Raw genomic sequence first — 18,678 nt, 5'->3', positions numbered from 1 at the left:
GCAGAAGAATGTTTTCTTCCACTGCTAGTGCTAAAATAATGAATGCTGACTTCCAGCTCCCATGGTGAATGGTAATCAGCTTGTTTTGCATTTTGCATGATTTTAGAGTTCTTTTTTCGTTACTTCACTATCGTGGATTCAAAAGCTAGAAATAAATGTGAACTACAAGCCAAAAATGACAAAGTGTAGCTACTTAGCTTTTTGTTTGGCAGTGAGAACTAAGGGGCTCATAGCCTGGTGCTTTAGAGACCCCAGCATGCAACATTTTGAGTTGCACTTTCTCATGTCCTTTGGACACTAACTCTGACATCGCCTGCCCTGTGGGAGTTTATAGTCAGAAGCAGCCATCACAGGTAGTTATAGATGGCAGTTACCAGACATACGGTATACATCGTGGTGCTATAAATATTTACAGTTTGTGTATACATTTGTGGCTGGATGTTCAAGTCATCTGTCCACTCAGTCTTTTTCTTTTTTAGTAGCTACCATGCTAGGTGCTGGGTATAGAATGCTGCATACGACAGGTTGCCCCAGCCCTATGTAGCTTGACAAGTGAAGAGGCTCAAATAGATAGACTAAGCTACTGCTGAGCCTGAGTTCAGATCTTGAGTTTAAACAGCATTGGTCAGTTAGGAACTGTACACTAGCACATTTGTTACTAATACTTAGGCTCGAAAGACAAAGGTGACCGTAGTGAGAGCAGGGCTGAATCAATGCCTGTTCATCACCTGTACCCTAACAACTACTCTAACTCACTTACCACATGGATAGAGGCTCAAGGACCTCCCCTCAGACAGATTGTTACCTTTGCAGAACTTAAAACTGCTTTGAGTAGATTAAAATTATGCTGACTGCTCCATAATGATTTAGTGCCAGAAAGGGCCAAAGCCATACCCATACACGTATTTATAAATAGGAAGCTGAGACCTGTGAGACTGTGCTTTAGAGCTAAGGACTGGAATGCAAGTCACCTGGTCACACGAGGCATGGAAGTGAGCCCTACTTTTGTGCTCAGGCATGACAGCCGGATTCTTTTCTTAGCTCTCTGCAGCCTTGGGCAATTGAAATTAATCCAACAAACTTGTATTGAGGGCCTGCTATGTGTAAGATGCTGATAGGCTACAGGACAGCATTGGTCAAAATAGGGTCCACACGCCACTTGCATTAGAGTAACCAGGATTCGTTTGAAGATGCAGATTCCTAAGCCCCATCAGAGTTTCTCAGAGATACTGAGAAACAAAACAAAATGTTAAACACATTTTTTTTTAGGAATGGTTGTGCATATGAAAGTTTCGGACCCATGATGACCTTTGATCCCTAGAGTTGGGAATGTGTGGTGTGCTCTTTGTGTCCCCCAGACTATAGAAAAGAGAGTACTGCAGGAGAGAAGTGAATTTCCAGGTGAAGTGGCCCATGTCACTACAGGTCCACAATACAGGTATTAGAGTGGGTCACCAACCAGTGGTGGCAGCGTTGGGACAATCAAGGATCTGTGAAGTGGTCTCAGAAAGGTGTTGGCCTCCAGAAGTCAGTCATGCTGGAAGGGCCAAACCTTTTGAGAACATGGAAGTCTGTCTCTGTAGAAATTATTTTGGTAAATTTTGTTTGAAATAAATTGAAACTCTGAGAAACACTGCAAAAAGTGTACGAAGCACTCCTGTATTAGACTCCTCAGTTATTAGCATTCTGTCCTCATTTGCACTGTCTGCACACATGATGTGTGTGCACACCCCCCACGGGCACTCGTGGTACACACACACCCACACACTCATTTCTGAACCACTTGAAAATAACTGAAGACATCAGGCCCCCTTACTTCGGTGCACAGATGCTAAGGCCACAGACTTATATAACGGCAGTGTAATGACTGAAGTCTAAAATTAAGCATGGATACAATACTATTATCTGATCCATATCAGTCCATATTCCAGTTTTGCCATTGCTGTTCCAATAATGCCTATTTAGTAGGTTTTTCCCACTCCAGCCGCACTGCACAGAGTACAGTATGGTATAAGAGGCAGTTTGGGACATCTAAGATGTTCACTAGGGACCCCTCTTCTGGGCTGGATTTCCTCTTACCATTTTCTCCAAACAGCATTTCTGTCTTGCTTGTCTCGCTTTTTCCTCTTCTGTATTTACTCTTTATATTTATATTTGATTCCCCAGGCCAGCTAAAGTAGCGAGTCATCATTTCTCATAGCAGATTAAATAGCATTAAAACTGACTTGAAACTCTTAAATCCCTCAGAATAATGAATGAGTGTCATCCCATTGGATTCTCATTATATCCATATTCAAATTTCTCCATCATTTTATTTTATGGTTACTAGAACCACCATGATCAGATGGATTTCAGTTAGATTTCATCCTCATTTTATTAAGGGATAACTCTTAATGTGTTTTAAACTGTTTCAAAAATTTATCCCTTTTAATCTTATCAAGTCAGAATAATTTGAAGGAAATGTGAGCCAGCCTCACTTGTAAACAGTATTATAAAAACTCTAAATAAAATAGCAGCAAATAGAGTTCAACAGTGTATCAAAAGAGTAAAATATTTGACCAAGTAGGGCTTATTTCAGGAATATAGGATGTTCACACTTTTTAAATATTTCTAAATATCATTATATCAATGAAGGAAAAAAGAAAAACCTGATCTCATCAGTGGTTGCTGAGAAAGTATTTGAGGCAAGTCAGCTGCCATTCCCAAAATAAGAACTGTAAGTAAAATAGGAAAGAAAGAAGCTAATTAACTATAATCTAGACTATTTATAAAAAAAACAAAAAAACAAAAAACCAAAAACAGTAGCATATTGCCATAAATGGCAAAATTCTTAAATGATTTCATTTTAAATAAGAAATTAGTCAGGGATGCCTGAAATCACTATATAATTCAGCATTGTTTTTAGAATTTTCAGCACCTGCCAAGAAAATTAACTATTTCAAACACTAGAAAAAAATGATTTCTGTGCATATACAAATATGCACACAAAAAGTGGCCTTTTAAATGTGTTCATAAATGGCTGTATATCAGAAAACCCAAAAGATACCAGTAAAGAAATACTAGAATTATAAGAGAATTTGTAAGGCGACTAGATCCATAATAAATATATAAGGACCAATAGCTTTTTTCTATCCTAGCAATCAATAGCTTTTTTTTTAATTAAAGATTTTATTTATTTATTTGAGAGAGAGAGAGTAAGAGACAGAGAGCATGAGAGGGAAGAGGGTCAGAGGGAGAAGCAGACCCCCAGCTGAGCAGGGAGCCCGATGTGGGACTCGATCCCGGGAGTCCAGGATCATGACCTGAGCCAAAGGCAGTCGCTTAACCAACTGAGCCACCCAGGCACCCATCAATAGCTTTTTTTTTTTAACTCTAGCAATGAGCACTTAGAAATGCAAAGGTATAATAATTACTTTCATATACATTGCATAGGAATAATTTTTACAGTACCAAATAGAAAAAAAAAATCCACAATCTTATTGAAGTATACAAAATAGAGTTGAACAAATAGAAAGGCTTTCTTTTGTGTGAGAAGATGGTATCATAAAAAAAACTCCTCTAAATTGATATATAAATTTATGTATTCCAAATAGAATCCCAGTGATTGTTTGGTGGGGGGGGGGAGTTGCATGAAATAATATTGAAGTATAAATGGAATTAACACATACCTGAGAATAAAGATGTAAAGTACAAAAAAGAACAATTGTAAGGGTCAACTTCTCTCTACTAAACATCAATCTATACTACAAACCTGTTGTAACCAAGTCAATGTGATGCTGACATGAAACTGGAGTAATAAGTTAGGGAATCCAGAAGTAAATTCCAGTTTTGGATTCCAGATCTGTAGTATGTAAGAATTTAATAAATGTCAAAGGTGCTATTTTAGGTTAATGGGAAATGTTTGGATTAATTGTGTTCTAACAACTGGCTCTTTATTTGGAAAAAAATAAAATTAGACTTCTATCTTACACCACATAGATAAATAAATTCAGATATGTTAAGGCTTACATGTGAAAAATGGAAACTGTAAGCTTCCTGCAAGAAACTCCTGAAAACTTTCATAACCATAATTGGACTCTCAAAGCTATTCTTGACCATATAAAAATTAAATGCTTTTATACGGCAGGAGAAACCATAAAGTCAGGAGACAGAGTGCATTTGGATGAAACTTTATAATATGAAGACAGAATGGTTATCTGTTATACTCCAAGAACCTTTAGAAAAGTGGATAAACCACAAATAGAAAACAGACAAAGGACCTGACTAGACCATTCACAAAGTTGCAAGTCCAAATGTCCAACAAATAAAAACATACTCAAACGCACCGATTGTCAGGGAAATGTAAATTTTTTAAAGATTTATTTATTTATTTTAGAGGGAGGGAGAGAGAGGACAAGCAAGTACAGGGGGTGGGGAGGCAGAGGGAGAGAGAAATAGAGAAACTCTAAGCAAACTCCACGCTGAGCACAGAGCCCGACTCGGGGCTCAATCCCAGGACCCTGAGATCACAAACTGACTAAAACCAAGAGTTGGACGATCAACCAACTGCACCACCCAGGTGCCCCAGAAATGTAAATTTTTTAAAGTAAGAGTTAATATCTCCAAATTTTTAGTCTGGAGAATATTAAATATAACACCCATTGCTGATAGGGAAGCAGGGACAAGATTACTGTTGTCCTTTGTGAAGGGAAAGGTAAACCTCTTGTGAAAGCAACCAAGCAGCATCTTAGAAAATTTACAATAAATGTATCTTTTTACCCCACCACCCTGTTTCTGAGAAACTTTCCCATAGAAATAAAAGATAAAGTATATATATTATAATATATTGTAGATGTTTTTTATATAATGTTTGTGGAACAAAGAAGTGGAAAGAAATGAATGCCTATCTGTAGGTGAATAGCTTAAAAAATACGGTGCCTTCGTACTATGAATTACTATGTAGGCATGAGAAAGATTGCATTAGTGTCAAGCCCAGGGGACTTGAAGGGCATCCCATAGTGTGTTGTTTTGTGAGAGAAATATGATGAAGGAAAATGTGTAATAATGTCTGGTTTCTGTAACAACAAAGAATGATCCCCAAACAGTATATGTATGTGTACGTGGTATGTTGTAAGCAGGGTGAAAATATCGTAGGCCCTACCGGGTAGTTGGCCATTGGTGAAGGGTAGTACGCTTTGAAGTGGGTAGAAAGTCAAGTAAAAAAGAAAAAAAAAAAAAAGATGGCAGCGGGAAATCGGAGGGGTAGACGAACCATGAGAGACGATGGACTCTGAAAAACAAACAGGGTTCTAGAGGGGAGGGGGGTGGGAGGATGGGTTGGCCTGGTGGTGGGTATTGAGGAGGGCACATTCTGCATGGAGCACTGGGTGTTGTGCACAAACAATGAATCATGGAACACTTCATCTAAAACTAATGATGTAATGTATGGGGATTAACATAAGAATAAAAAAAATTAAAGTATTGATATGTTAAAACAAAAAACAAAAAAACAAAAAAAACAAGATGGCGGTATCAAGTGGCATGATAGCACATTTAAGCAAAACCACAAGGGTGAGTTGATGTACTGAGTGTGCAAAGCTTCTGAGATGTCTGTTAGGAGCGCCTCCCTTAAACAGACAACTTGTATTCCTGTGAAAGAGACGAGTATGACCACTCTTGCCTTTTATCCTTGAAATCTGGAGAACACTGACATCCCAGGGCTGTTTTCCTTTCTGCTCCAGGGTGAAAGAGGAGCCTGCAAGTTTTATTGGCCTTCCTCCACCGTATCTCTGATTGCTTTATCGTAAGAGATTTAGAAAAGGCTTATTTATCTGGACTCAGGCTCCCAGTAACTGGTGTACACAGTGTTCTCAGAGGCACACGTCCAGTTCCCACGGGCTTGAGGGCTTCCTGGGTCTGCGGGTATGGATTTGCTCAATGCTGATGCTTAGCAGTGAGTGACCCAGTCTGTGAGCCATTCCCAGAACCAAGTAAGAGAATGGCCTGCAGGACGGCTGTGCCCTCTGGGCTGGAATGATGTCTTTATTCCAAACCTCTTCTTCAGGATCTGGCTTTCTTTTTCCAAAACACAAATATGAGTGTGTCCGCCTCCTGTAGATTACAGGTAAAGTTAAAAGTCTCAGAAGGCACCTTCTGCCCAAGAAACTCATTGTCATGGGAGCTTGCGGTCTCCTTCCCAGCCCTGTCTTGTGCCCTGTCCTCAGCCAGCCAGCACTCTGGATGTCTTAGAAGTCCAACCCCCACCCCCAAACGTACCACATGTGTTCAGACCTGAAACTTTATGATGGGTGCCTGTTTCAGGGGAGTCGTTCCTTCTGTGCCCCTCTCCCCGACATCCCGTTTCCTCCTGCCAAATCCCCTAGGTCCAGTACCTTACAGGTCAGGCACTCTGGTCCCAGAGTCCTTTCTTGACTCTCCCTTCTCCTTCTCCATCCTCTCCTCCATGAGTTTTGCAGAGTGCTGTATTTTCTGTGTTTATTTATATGCCTGCTGCTGGCTGTCCGTCTCCACCTCTGCAGTAGACAGAGTTCCTGGAGGTCAGGGACCTGCTTCTTTTCCTTCTTCTTCTGTCTTTAAATCTCCATACCTATTCCTGGTGCTTATCACAGTGTCTGGCCCATAATTCATTCCCAATAAATGTCTGTCAGATGAATAAATGGATGAAGCACATCGTGCTTCCTGAAACCTGAGTATAAGATCAGGATGGGAAGTTGTAAAGTTGTGCCTCAGCCAATGCTCACGGGAAGCACGACACTTCACAAAGCCACCTAAATCACTGCTCATTTGGCAAAGGAAGGTAGTTGTTAATTTAACATGATTTCTTAGCTAATCAGATATTTATGGTGTTGTTTTTAATGTCCAGTGGATTCATTTTATGCTGATTAACAATTAAAAACGGTCTTTCATGCACTTTCTTTGGAGGGTGTCTGGGGAGTTGTGAATCATTGAATCTCAGGTTTGGACTTGACTTAAAATTAAGTCATCATTCCACAGAATGGAAACACCTAAGCCAGGTGAATCGGAATGTCCTCTTTTAATGGCTCATTGTTCTCCATACAGATTTTCACCGCACTACCACCCTTCACTCTGGGAATCTTCGAGAGGTCTTGCACCCAGGAGAGCATGCTCAGGTTCCCACAGCTCTACAAAATCACCCAGAATGCGGAAGGCTTCAACACAAAGGTACACAGTATTATTGCAGAATTGTCACCTCAGAAGGGCATAAGCACTGCTGTATGTCTTCCAGCTCTAGTTATCTGCCTGTGAGAGAGCTAATGCATTAGAGAGAACATTCGAGAAGAGGTGAGACCCCCGCCCTCTGCCAGTGTAGCAAGCCAGTGAATTCAAGATGCCAGCTCGGAAACGAAGCTTCCGTGCTGCAAGTTCAGTTCCTGTTTGTTGACTCCTTTCTTCTTTTCCACGTGTGGCCAGCAGCACCCATGGCCCCGGGGCCTTTAGGATCAGCTACAGAGGCTCCCCTTACCCTTCATAAAACCCTGCATTGAGGTGGGCTGGGAGCTTGCCTAACAGAGCCTTCTTGCCACTGTGGCTTGGTTTTTCCTTTAAAAGAAAATGTTTCTTTAGCTAGTGAGAAAAATTGGCCAGATGTCAACACAGGAATCAAGTCAGTCATAGGTATCTTTTTTTTCAGACTGGAGAATCAGAAGAGAGAAAGCCCCTAGACCTGAAAGGTATTGGCCAGATGTCAACACAGGAATCAAGTCAGTCATAGGTATCTTTTTTTTCAGACTGGAGAATCAGAAGAGAGAAAGCCCCTAGACCTGAAAGGTATAAATAATCCTGCGAAGGGCCAAGCAGAAGCTGGGTTAGGTGTTGCCAGGATTCTGCAGTCAGGATGGGCAAAGGGGACATCCTGGGGTCTGCCAGTCATAGCTAACTGGCAGAGTGGTTGAGGGCCACCAGTCAGGAGGGAAGACATGTGCCTGGCTTGGAGCAGGTCGCCTGTATTACCATGTTTCTGTCTTAGATGTTTGTGCAGGAGGGGAGATTAGGAAGTTGAAACAGAGGTTCATTGAAACCTTTTAACAGAGGTCAGTGAAATTACTGGGCACCGGTTGTGTGCATGATTTGCTTGGGTACCCCCGGGACCTCGGTAAGGGTGCCAAGGGGAGTCCTCCATAAGAGAACAATCTCTGAAGCTTTTGTTTTGAGCCAGGTATTACTGATAGTCTTCTTTCAGAGCTGCCTTATTTTGAGGAAAGCATAACAGGCACATCCAAGCCTGGAAAAAATAAAATGAATCCTATTGGTCCTAGTGTCTTCCATACACAGGAAGACTCGGATGAATAATTGTATCAGTCCCTGTTTACTATGATTTTATCAATGGGAAGCAGGGCCTTTTGGTTCTGCATTCTTTTTATAAATCTGTTTTTTATAGAGCTTGAGTTCAAAGGCCCTGTAAGATGGGAAGTAAGTTGGGAATGGAGCTACTTAAAAGAGCTGAGAATGCTCTGAGACTTATTTGCAGACACCTTGGAGTTTTTGTTTGTTTGTTTGTTTGTTTTTTGAAGGCACAGGTGAAGAGGTTAGGGAGAAGGAAGAAAAAAATGAACATTTAAAAATGGGAAAATCCCATTGTCTTACAATTTTTTTCATTTTTCTGTTTCCCCACCACTACTTAGGATCAAACTATATGACAATCCCCAGAACAATCTAGATTTTTAAAATAAATTCAAGCTGGCTTTAGTATAATAGTTCTGTCATCTCAGTAGTTAAAAAGATCATTGAAATGCATTTGTGAAACCTTAATTTAGAAGAAACTAAACTTTGTGTTCTTTTGTTTGACCTTTGAAGTGTTAAAGAGAATTTTTAAATGTGCATGATATTAACCAAATTCCTAGAAATTAACAAGTTGCTCGGGAGGGATTTTAAAAAGCAAAACAAAAGAGCGTAGGAATCTATATTTAAAGTGTTTTTAATGCTTTCAAAAAGTCCCCAGTTCCTGTCTCTTGTTAACAATTTTGACCTAATACCTTTCTCTTTCTAGATGATTGTAAAAGTCTGTTGTCTTTTTGTGATCCTAAAAAAAAAAAAAAAAAGGATTATAATTCATTTTTTGGATGTGGACAGATTGTATATTGGTCCATGTATATGTGCATATATATTTAGGTCTTTGCAGCAAGGTAATATTATCTGGAGACAGTCCAGTCATTTGTATGTAAAAATGAGGAAATCGGTATTTTTTTAACTTCAAGAATAATACGCTACTTCTGGAGCGACGCAGCCCACTGCCAGTATCCTTCACAATGAGGCGTTTGTTGAGTTGCACAGAGGTCAAGAGTTGTGGGCAGCTCCTGACTCCCTTGGTTTGTTTTCCCTTAGGTTTTCTGGGGTCACTGCATCAACGCCTTGGTCCACTCCCTCATCCTCTTCTGGTTTCCCATGAAAGCGCTGGAGCATGGTAACGGCTTCATGATCTCAACTTCCAGCAAGTAGCTCTGCAGTCCCTCTGGTGCCAGTTGTTCACAATTTTTTTTTCCCAGTTCTGCAGACCGAGAGATCACAAGAACACATTTTAGAAGAAAAACATACCTAAAATCTAATGAGAGCTCGGGCTCAGTTTATAGCTTATAGGTTTCATCCATTCTGGCTCTGAGAGCCCATTTTCTTTCCAGTTGCCTGGAGAGTTTAAATGCTAGAAATTCTAAACTGTATTTTTAATAACTGTTTGAGTCGAGGATCTTGAAGCAAAGCACTGTACTATAATGAAACATCGATGCCTCTCGTCCACGAGTTTGACATTTTCTGTAAATTTCTTGGGCTTTCATTTTCCAACCTCACATACCTCTATGCAGAAGCACTCAAATCTTGTGAGAGTCTAACCTTACACCTAGTTTCTTGAAAAAGTCTCCTTTCCTTGACATACACTTTTCAAGCAACCTTTTAAATTTTGAGGCCTGATTCTCCCCGCTGGTTTTAGTCTTTCCTCCAGCTGGAAGAGGACGTGTGAGAAACATGGCTGCCCGTATTTGCTCACACTCCTGAATACACCCAAAAGGTTGCCTCCTAAAGAGACGCATCTTTTCGTCTCAGAAAAGGGAAATGGATCATGAGAACGCTCCTCTTTCATCCCTCTCAAATAGTAATAATCCCCTAGGGAAAAATTACTCCAAATGTTGACTAGACAAGGCCTTTTATTGTTCAGAGAACCAGAGAATATAAAGCTTCCAAGCCTCTTTGTTTCTGTGTCAATCTGTTTTGTGCTTCAAACAGAAATGGTTCATCCTCACTGATATTCTTTAACCTATTAAATACCGACAGAGAAAATGCATGCACAGCCAATTTATTACACCCTATGACCTGTTCTTTGAGTTTCATCCGACCTCCTTTTCCTTCAAGGGTCCCTAAGTCTCTAGATCAAGAAATAAAATGTTCTGCTTCTAACCGCGCGCCCCCCCCCCCCGCCACAACATGGGCCATTCTAGCAAAATCATGTCCTTTGAACTCTAAAGCTTTCCTGTGATTCATCTTTGCTCAATGTAGATTTTTATTTATTTCGAGTGAGTAGGGGCTACAAATAGAAGAGTGTTGAATGTGGTTTGTTTTAGAAGCTCCGCCAGTTTGGTGATATAAGCTGCCATCACTGTAGCAGGATGGACTGGGGATGGGAAGCAATTTGTCTGATGAGCTTAAGAACAATTTGGACAGCTGTCCTCTTATCCCTGAGCCCATACTTAGGAAGACACAGGGACCAGCATGGACTGGACCACAAGTACCATCTCCAGGCCCCTTACCCTTCTTATCTAGACATTGCACTCTGGTCCTAAATCCAAAGTGCTTGCCTTTGGACTCTCAGAAGATTTATAAGATGGTCATTGAATTGCTACTAATGTGGTCCATTCTGCAGTAGAGGAAATGGTTTTCCAATCCTTGAGTTAGGATTATGCGCTTTGAAATTGCAGCTTGCTGTTTATGGTGGAATTGCTACAGTCTCCCTAGATGCCACTATGTAAATCTGTTCATTCACCTGAAATATCCTGCGTTTAAAAGCAGAAAGACTCCCAAAAGTTACTAATTTACCTGAGAGATAACACCAAGTGAATTTCAAGTCCATTTCTGCCACCGTTATCCATGTCCCTCAAATTTGGCAATTTGCCTAGTAGCCAGCCCATAGGATGAGTTTTTCCAGTTTGTATTATCATCACTATCATCATCAATGCCATTATTTCATTGTATGTATTAAGCCTTTGGCATAGAGATTTTCTTTTAATTATGTTGTAAACATTAACCCATTGAGTAAAAATGTGTAAGATGAAATAAATTGCAAATATTAATTATATTTGGCAGAGAATTATAGAAAGCCATTGGTGTGCTTGTTCATTAGTTGGCTTCCTCCAGCAAATGAATATTTTAGAATTAATTTCTAAATTCTATTAATGCATAGCAAAGATGATTGCATCATTGCTCATTAACCTTATTCATGTAATATTTATGTCTAAGGGACTGTGGATTCTAAGGGTGAAAAGTGAATGAATCAATGTGGGTCTTACCGTCAAAGAGTTTGTGGTCTGGTAGGGAAACTAGATTCATGCATGGAAACTTCTAGTACAAAGTAGAAAATAATTGCCTCAAGTAAAATACAGATAATGTGCTGTGGGATTTCAGAGAGCTGAGAGAAAACTGCTTTTCATCTGGGATTATTAATAACTTAATAGAAGAGGTAATATCCAGGCTTAGCCTGGAAGTCCAAGTAGGATCGAGATGTGTAAGAATGGAAGGAAGAGCCAAACAAAGTGGGGAATATCAGGGCAGATGTGGAAAGCTGCGAGGAGTTGATCCCTGCAAGGGTGGAAGACAGGAAGAGTTTTGAGAAGGTGGGTGAAAGCTGGACAGCACAGGGTTTTGAATGTGAGGTTAAGAGGTCAGGACTTAAGATGTTAGGTGAAGAGTTAGGTGAAGAGAACAGTAGAGGGAGAGGGAGAAGCAGGCTCCCCGCCAAGCAGGGAGCCCGATGCGGGGCTTGATCCCGGGACCTGGAGATCATGACCTGAGCGGAAGGCAGATGCTTAACTATCGGAGCCACCCAGGTGCCCCCAGCCTAGATTTTAGATCAAGGAGACTACCATGATCAGAGGCTTTTGGGGGAATGAATGTATCATGTCTGATAAGGTGAATGGTAGAAGGAGAACTAGAGGCAAGAACACTAGTTGTGTCTCCGGGTATTGCAGGGAGCATGTAAGGAGAGTTACACCCAGGAAATGGGAATGTGCTTGAAGAGGAGGGAGCATGTTTTTAGAACCTCTTGATTTAGCAGAATCACAGCATATCTGCGATGTGCCAGACCCTGAGAGTGCACACATCAAAATTCTGCCTCTCCCCCCACCCCCTGGCAGCTTCTGGAAGGTCAGAGCTGATGATCAGGAGGTGTGTCTATCACTGCTTCATGGCCAGTGTGCTGTGTGTCGCGGGGACACAGCCCAGTCCAGTGGGTCAAGGAAGAGGCTTCTCCGAGGAAGTGACATTTATGTTCTTGAAAGATGAGGAGGGGCTGATCAAGTGGGGCAGGACAGATGTGAGGAAAGTTGGGGAGAGAGAGCATTCCTGGACCAACCAGGCAAGCACACAAACCTGAAGACACCATGGGCAGTACTTCCCAAAGTGGGACTGGGGGGTACCTGGATTCCAGGCTTGGTAGGGCGCCCTGATGAGCATTTCAGGACGCTGGACAGCAAATGTTGGTAACCTTCCCTCCTTCTTTCCCCATCCCTGTGCAACTATAATAGATCAAAACATGTCTTCACATATTCCCAATATCCCCTCTGGGTCAGCAACGGCACCTGCAGTCGGGAGTGGCTGGAAAGGAGGGTGGGAGGTTAGGGTTAGGTGAGGGTCATATCAGGAAAACCCGGGAGCAGACTTTTCTCAGTGAGAGGTTGGAGGTAGGAAGACTGCTGTGTAGAAAAACACATAATGTTTGGGAAGAGCATGAATTTTTTTGGGGGGGTGGGAGGGAGAAAGAAAGTCAGTGGTGGAAATCAAGAAAGATTTCAAGTTTGAGAAGACAGGGATATGGCAGCTGATTGGATTACTTGTTTATATGTGCTGATTTACTGTCTTAACTATAGATGAGTTCCTGCTACACTTTGACTTACCATTTAGAATGATGTATCACCCCACCCCCAAAGAAATGCAGGAACATGGCACTGATTTGAGAGGAACTAAGACACTTTCAAGGCCTGGGGGACCCTGATCTAACAGAGGAGTATCTCTGTCCACCCCAAGTCCCCCCTGAAGGTGTCCTCCAGACTCTGCCCCACACCCAGGGCCCTAAAGGAGTTTTGCCTAATGGGCTAAGGTCCCTAGAGTCCTTCATTTCATTGTTCCACACTTTGTGGATTATGTCACAAAGATGGTGAATTTTACTAGGGGCTTCTCTCTCCACTATCTGTGAAGAGAGGCTTAGAGGCTTACATACCAGTGTTGTTCACTTTGGGCGCATAATTGTCGGGAAGAAGTATTTTTGAGAAGGTGTGAGCCCGTCATTCATTCCTTAGAAAGGTTCCAAGAATTTTGCTTTGCTTATTTTTGCGTGGTTTTGGATAGACCTTTCAAAGCACTCCTTTGCTGATGGAGTTTGTGATGATTCATTTTAAGTTTCAAAATAAATTTTTCCACTCAAGCAATTCAGCAAATCAGATTTCTTCCAACCATCACAACATTACACTCAGTCCTGTAGCCTGTCTGCAGCTCCCACCCTTTGATCTGAAAGTGAGTCTAGGTTAAAACCAGAGATGTCACCTTTGCGGGGACCGAAATTCATCAAGACCCTTGGTATCAGGCCGCTCAGGTTTTCCATTGGTGGAATCAAGTCTGCATATTTGAGTAATCCTCCTTGAAGTGGAATGTGGTTATTGGCAAAGGAAAGTAGAATCAGTTTTGACTTAAAAAAAGGAAATTTTCAGATTTTTCTTGATGAAATTTAAGAGGGGGGTGAGAAGAAAGAGAATATACTTAGCAGCAGAGAAAAATTCCTCAAAACATTTGTTTCTGGATTCTTCACAGTCCACACCCTGGAAATCATTCCCACCCCTTTTCAGAAGGAAAATTACCATATGGATACTTATTCTATTGGCACTAATTAAGCAGCAAGGTCTTTTGAGGTTTCTGGCAAAGGCTGTTTTATACTTTTTAATAAATGTGCTGCTAGAAGATCAGTTTTATAAACTGTGCACATGTATAAGATGAAACGTAGCCTGCTTGTCTCTGCTTGTGGCATTACTGGGTCATCTGAGCTTGAACTACTTCTGATCTGTACCTGGTACTGAAAATTTAGCTATTTTATATCATGTAAATCCTAATGACTTGCCTTGCTTCACATTCAGCTAAGTTTGGGCAAGACTGCCGTTGTTCTCTGAGACTGCAACTTCTTAAACTCAGTTATTTATTCATTGAAAAGGAAAAGCTAAACGAGCCTGTTCTCTGTGCCGGGCCGCCATCGGCTTCTGAGCCTTCCGTAGGGAGCCCATATTGCGCGAGTGAATATGGCCCGAACCTACCTGATGGCTGTAGCACCTGGGCCTGCCAGGAGAATGTGCGATTGCAGCCACAGAGTTTCCCAACAAAATGCTGTATTTTCAAGTAAGCCAACATTTCGTTCCCCTTACAAGTCACTACCCTACTGCGCCCAGATTTGAAAAGACCTGAAATCCATGGAAACAATCTAGGGATGAACATTAAAAGGTAAATGGGACAGAAAGGGGGGGTGATTACTCCATGTGGCCTCCGCCATCTGGAACCCCTGCTGAGAAGACAGAGGGTAGTGCAGGGTCTTCCCAAGACCCCAAAGCATGTAGGTGAAGTGAACGGGGCTTGTTCACTAAAAACTAAAAAGATGGAATACTTTGGAAGTTTTTTAGATTTTTGTACAAATGAAACTACAGCTTATAAATCTAAATACCTCATTACTAACCCCATTGTAGTATACTTAAAATAAACCCAAGTTTCCAAATTCAGAACATTTTTTGTTTTATTTGGGCTTGTTTTAAACACAATGACCTCTTGGGGCACCTGGGTGGCTCAGTCATTAAGTGACTGCCTTCGGCTCAGGTCCTGATCCCAGGGTCCTGGGATCGAGCCCCGCATTGGGCTCCTTGCTCCGCAGGAAGCCTGCTTCTCCCTCTCCCACTCCCCCGCTTGTGTTCCTTCTCTCTCTGTGTCTCTCTCTGTCAAATAAATAAATAAAAATAAAAATAAATAAATAAACACAATGACCTCTTGAGAGAAAGCTCGGACATTGTGTTCTGCCTGGCAAATCCATAGCGCGGGTGTTTGGAAACAGAATTGGGCTGGAGGCCCATTGTTTTCATTCAGTTAAATATCTCTTAGGTTTCAGTGTCTCTTTTAATAAGCCCTGTGTTACCCATATTTGAAACAGTCGGGTTTGGTGTAATGCTCTAAGAGGCGTGAGCCAGAGTTCCCCGATTTCACTAACCCTTATAACTTTATCAGGAAGTTGAATTGAGGTGCATTAGCCGGGAGGGACTAAACTGTAACAAACAACCCCCAAATCTTGGAACGTATCCCAATAAAAGCTTATTTCTTACTCATGTCACTGTCAATTGGAAGAGTGCATTGAGCATATTTTCTTATGTTCCATATTTTTTTACCCACATTTTTGATGCTCTGATAATTGGGGCCTTGATCCTGGAGAGACTGCCCCTCCCAGGGCTACTTCATTCCTAGAGAGAGCGAAGGACTCCCCTGCAAGAATGTCTCTGATACTCATATCAACCAGTCCGGAGGCCACAACCCCAACCATCTCCTCTATGAATTGTCACGCACCAACGTAATATTCCCCCTGCCCTAAATTACCCTGGGGCCAGATACCAGACAACTAGAGATCACTCCTATAATCCAGAGCCTGCTGAAATTATTCACACCATCCAATCCTAAACTACATACCTACCTGCTTTGTCCATTCCATCCCCTGAAAACCCCAGTAAAGGCTCTGGACCATGTTCTCCTTTTTCCTCTGACCCCAGTGCTTTCCCTTGTGGCCTGGCATGGCATCCATGCCTCCTGTTTCTAGGGATCTCTACATACAAAGTTCGTCCTTCACGACAATCATTTCCATGTCTGTGTATCTTACCATACCTCGTTAAAATGAATTCTGGGTCCATTTCAATACATGCATGACCCCTGAGTGCACTCTCAGCCTTCACATTAGTAGGGGACAGAACCAGGAGAAGGAGTGGTTGCTCTTGACCATCTCTGGGAAATGATCCATCACTTCTGCTCATGTCTGATTGGCAAGGACTGGTCACAGGGCCCCACCGGGGTACAAGGAGCTAGGGAACGTTACTTAGCTATGCACCCAAGAACAAGAGATGAGTCTACGGCTACACAGGTGGCTGTGGGACATTGGCCATCAAGTTCACTTTTCATCATTGTTACCACCCTTTTTTAAAACTACCTTTTTAAAATCCATTTTTAGTAAACAAAAGTGGGGGAAAAAAGAAACAGATTGAAATTTGAGTTTTGTATCCTTCACTTTATCCATCAATAATGGCAGTAGAGAGGAGAAAATCCAGGAAAAAAGGCTTATATAACCAGGAACTTAACCCAGCACTGGTTATGAATGTAATTATAATCACTAACACTTGTATAAACTCTACCTCCTATAAACTCTTTCCAGTATTTTATACCACTCTTTACAGAGAAAGGAAAAAATAAGTTTTCTCTTGGTGAATACATAGCATTGGAAGCAGAAAGAATAGTTTCAGTTATAGTCCAGGCAGTCCAGGCGTTTGAGCAGGGTGGGTTGTTAAAAGTTTGTAAATGAGTTACTTGGAACTTAGAATACCTCTTCACTCCTGATATTAATCCAGTAGTACCTGGTTGGCATAATACCTCCTTCAAACGTCTGCAGTCTTGAGAGGCTAGGAGTTTAAGATGGGGAAGAGACACCCTGTGCAATTCTGGAATAAGGGCTGCTCTCAACCAGAGCTGCTGAGAGCTCTGAAGCCAAAGGGTGGGAACGGGAAAGCAGGAGAAACTTGGCATCTGCTCTGCAGCCAGAATTCTTGGCAGGTGCCTGGATGTCAAGAGAACAGTGCCCCTCCACCTCAGTTCTCCCTCCTGAGTCATATGTGAGTGAGGTGCCTGTGATTTGTAATTCAGGTGTTCCGTGGATTCTTACTTCATTAAAAATGCACATATAAATTCACCCCATCTGTTTTCTTGATTATTAAATCCTGTCTTCTCTGACCGTACAGGACCATGCTATAACTTTGTCTTCAGATTTTGCTTTTTGTCAGAGCCTTTTCTGGATGCATTCTTGTGGTTTAGTTGGGTAATGATGTAATGCTTTTAATGAGCATTTAATTGAAATGGCATCTTTATAAAATGTCACCAGCCTAGCCCTTTGGAATATTCTGAAGTAAGTTCCTTGATCATTCTGTCTGCTTAGAAAATGAGACATACTTTCCTTACAAATCGTGGGTTTTCCCACAAATATTTTCAGAGAGGTTTTTGCATGCAACCATTTTGGGCTGTCACTACTAATGTGGAGGGTCCATGTGGTTTTGTCCCAGTTGTTCACAATAGTCTGTTTGAGTGACTATTTCTAAACCACATTTGGCTAATCCTACTTTATTTTGGCCCCTGGATCCAAGCAGATTTTGCAAACAATATAAGTCTCGAAGAACAGTGGCACCCACTGCTGTGGGTCAGTGGATCCTAAAGCCCCAGCATGATATTGGCCTCTAAGAGAATGAGCGGACTACCCAGGAGAATGTCCCCAACTCTGTCACTTTGTTTAACACTTTTGATGTACGTAGGAAACACCATCCTTATATTGGGTTTTACATCACATGGAGCCACAGTATTATTCTAAATGTGACTCTGTCTTATTGAAGTAGTTGGGGAATTTTTCCTACTCTTAAAGTTCTTCACTCTATGGAAATCTTCCTATGGACTTTTGGGAGAGGCAGTGCCCTCCTCTCTCATTTCAACTCTCATCTGGGTGAATTTGATCCTTGATTTGCAAAAGGCCGACCGGTCCCAGTGGGGTAAACAGCAGCTGTTTGGTGCAATAGGCAGCTTAATCCTCCTGACCTCTCTCCTGCTCAGTCAAGCCTTTGTGTGCTAATGATGGGCTTCTGTTAGGAAGTGCTCAGCGTCCTGCTGGTTAAGATAGGACAACAAAGGTTTGATGAGATCAACATCTCTCCACATGCCCTTTTGATGGGTTTCTCTTATGAGGGACCTCTTGAGAGCCTTGCACGGTTTGGCCCCCACCCACACACCACCAGGGTCCCACAGCTCAACCCTCGACCCAGCGGGGGAGGGGCGCTCTCCTCCATACCTCTGTGCAGGCTGATTTCCTTTTTGCCCGAATTGTCCCTTCCCTTCTCACTGCCCCCTTCCACCCAAATAGCCATCTCTACCGCCCCTTGCTGCTTTGTGTGAAGTAATGTTCTCACTCTCATTTATATAGATGGTGGTTAAATAATGTTCTGAAGGCTGGCTTGCGGAACTCGAACCACTCACCTGGGTTTGGGGGTTACTTTTTCCCTTTCAAAAAAAAAAAATCACTTGTGATTTTAAATATCTGACTAAAATAAAAACAGCTAAACTACAGGAAAGATGTTTTCCTGAGTGGATCACTGGAATCATAACAGTGATATTAAATTTAAGTAAAGTGGGAAGAAAGAATTT

General features: G+C 41.9%; 1 protein-coding gene across 1 annotated transcript in view; it reads left to right on the top strand.

The window, feature by feature from the left end:
• ATP8A2 (ATPase phospholipid transporting 8A2) overlaps positions 1-18,678 on the top strand; it is a 603,997-nt gene that overhangs the window by 416,914 nt on the left and 168,405 nt on the right. Inside the window, exons 29-30 of the mRNA XM_045869211.2 lie at positions 7,060-7,182; positions 9,343-9,421. Of these exons, the coding sequence (XP_045725167.1) occupies positions 7,060-7,182; positions 9,343-9,421 (202 nt within the window). The remainder of the gene's footprint in view (positions 1-7,059; positions 7,183-9,342; positions 9,422-18,678) is intronic.

The sequence above is a fragment of the Mirounga angustirostris genome, unplaced genomic scaffold, assembly GCF_029215605.1.
Source record: "Mirounga angustirostris isolate CCGP_5_RB_7025 unplaced genomic scaffold, mMirAng1.0.hap1 SCAF_3, whole genome shotgun sequence".
NCBI lineage: Eukaryota > Metazoa > Chordata > Mammalia > Carnivora > Phocidae > Mirounga > Mirounga angustirostris.
The sequence above is the reverse complement of the archived record's forward strand: the minus strand, read 5'-3'. Positions and strand labels throughout refer to the sequence as shown.